Raw genomic sequence first — 2,182 nt, 5'->3', positions numbered from 1 at the left:
GAGATGGGAGCTTCGGATTGCAAATTTTAATGGAAGTTAATCCAGCAAGGTGCCAAAACATATATATGAATAAATAAATAAAGAGCCTAGAATGATGTTTTTCTCCATCAGAGCAAACCAGACTTACACACACACACATTCCTCCCCTCTGCAAGCTCAATAAACAACTAGAGTAAAAAAAAAAAAATAAAAAAGTCTAGGCTACGTACCTGGAAGCAAATTTCACAGACAAGAAAACAGCAAGAACTAGAGACAGCAAAATAAACCCAAGACAGAGCTCTACCTGCCTCAAATAGCAACGGGGTGATATCCTGCCTCTGCATTAAAAATTCACACTTGCAATTATTAAGTATTTAATAAGAAATGTCTGTCAGCCATGGTAACCCAGCCTGTATTTGATTGCTGCAGGTGAAATATGGGAATAGTCAGGATGGAGACCAACATAATTGGTTTAAAAGACATAAAAGAGGGCCTTTGGTTTCCGTTTAACGCATTCTTGCCCAGCTTCATTAAACAGAGCCTGAGCAACTGCTTGAGTTAATGCATAACCAAGGGTTTAAAAGATAAGACACCCCTTGAACCTAACGAAACAAAGCCTTAAACTGAAACCATGTGAGTAAGAGCTTTGGTATGAAGTCACACGTGTTCTCCCGACTCAGCACGGCTCTGGGTGGCTCTGACTAAACCTTACAAAAAACGCCACCAGTGCTAGGGCAGCCTCACTTCTTGGGCTACAGCTTTCCACATCAGTGGCATCATCTCATAGTAAATTAATCCAATAAATTATCTCCAGGTGACAACCTAAGTTCATGTAGCGTTTTTTTTTAACTCCAATCCACGCTCCTGTAGTCATTTATTCACAATTTCTGCCTCCGGGATGATCCTCTTTGTCTTTTTTGGGGGAGGACACCAAATGGGGACAGCATGAGGTCCCCAGGAGAGATGACTCCACCTGAGAACAGGACACCAGGTGCCAGCAGCTGCTTACCCGGGAGGTCGGCGTGTCCCATATGGACAAACCGAAGTAGTCCTCTTCCAGGAGATTGAGGTGGTCGCAGACTTTTTTAAGCAGATCCTGCCCCTTGGCGTGTTTCTGCAAACAGACAAAAGAAATTCGGTTGGACGGGCTGGCTTGGTTTGTTTTTTATTTGCCTGCCCTCATCCACGGGAGAGGGGAGAAAGAGAAAAAAAAGGGGGAAAAAAAGAGTCCTGAGGAGCTCCAAATCAGATCTCCTGGCTGTTTCTGAGCATCCCTAGGGGAAAGAGCATCAAAAATTCAAACTGGAGAGGCAATGGGCACTGCAGCAGGGCGGCTCCATAAACACGGAGGGGTTCTGTGAGTTTTCCCTCCCAAGCCACAGCATCCCCCCCCAAGCCACAGCAAACTGAGCTCCAGGATGTCAGAGACCTCGAGCAAAAGATGATCAATGTGGCGTGTGAAACGTGAGGGTCACCGAGAAACAGCAGCTCAGGCCAAAAATCGCCATTCCCGCGGCCTTTTCATCAGCCCGACCTGCTGATGGAACCCAGCCCCTCCAGCTCCACCTTATGCACCCCAAGCCTGGGGGCTTCTTGCCTCAAGAAATACGCTTTTAACCACTCAGACTCCTTTTTTTTTTTTTTTTTGCTCCCCTCAAATCTCGCAGAAGTGAGCTGGCCCTCGGAGCAGACAGCCTTTTAGTCCAAAAGCAAATAAAAGAACACATCCCCGAGGCACAGGACTGCGGTCATCAGAAGCGGTTAATTCTCTTGGAGGCTCTGCTAAACAAAGAAAGCGCGGTTCTAGTGACGCAAAATAAGCTTTATTAATGCATCACTTGTGGCCGCATCTCTCCTTTTAGTTATATTTGCATGGCAAGCGATCCAAGACCAGAGCCTCGCTTTATTCCAGCCCTTCGGCTGGAAGGTGCTCAGTGCACACACACAGGTCACGGAGCGCCTGTATCAGCCTGGATATTGCTTAAGCACTTCACAGCCATAGAGGAATTAAAAACCCTCCGCGGCCGTCAGCTGGAAAGGATGCCTGAAAGAACTTTTTGTCTCGGATCAAGGTGTCTGCACTGGTCTTTGCCGACATCTTTGCAATTCCTTCCAAATTAAGCCTTAATTGCTGGAGTGAGGTTTTACTGGCATTCAAGCCACGGGTACCTGTCAAGTCCAGAGGGTCTACAATTGCTCTACA

The 2,182-nt window shown here is 46.6% G+C and overlaps 1 protein-coding gene across 1 annotated transcript in view; it reads right to left on the bottom strand.

Moving 5' to 3' along the window:
• LOC104271305 (protein 4.1-like) overlaps nt 1-2,182 on the bottom strand; it is a gene marked incomplete at its 3' end in the record, with an annotated part of 14,874 nt that overhangs the window by 8,457 nt on the left and 4,235 nt on the right. The window contains 1 exon segment of the mRNA XM_009865931.1: nt 989-1,093. Coding sequence (XP_009864233.1) covers nt 989-1,093 — 105 coding nt within the window.

Source organism: Apaloderma vittatum, unplaced genomic scaffold, assembly GCF_000703405.1.
Source record: "Apaloderma vittatum isolate BGI_N311 unplaced genomic scaffold, ASM70340v1 scaffold26103, whole genome shotgun sequence".
NCBI lineage: Eukaryota > Metazoa > Chordata > Aves > Trogoniformes > Trogonidae > Apaloderma > Apaloderma vittatum.
Note: the sequence above shows the minus strand (reverse complement) of the source record. Positions and strands in the feature narration are given on the sequence as shown.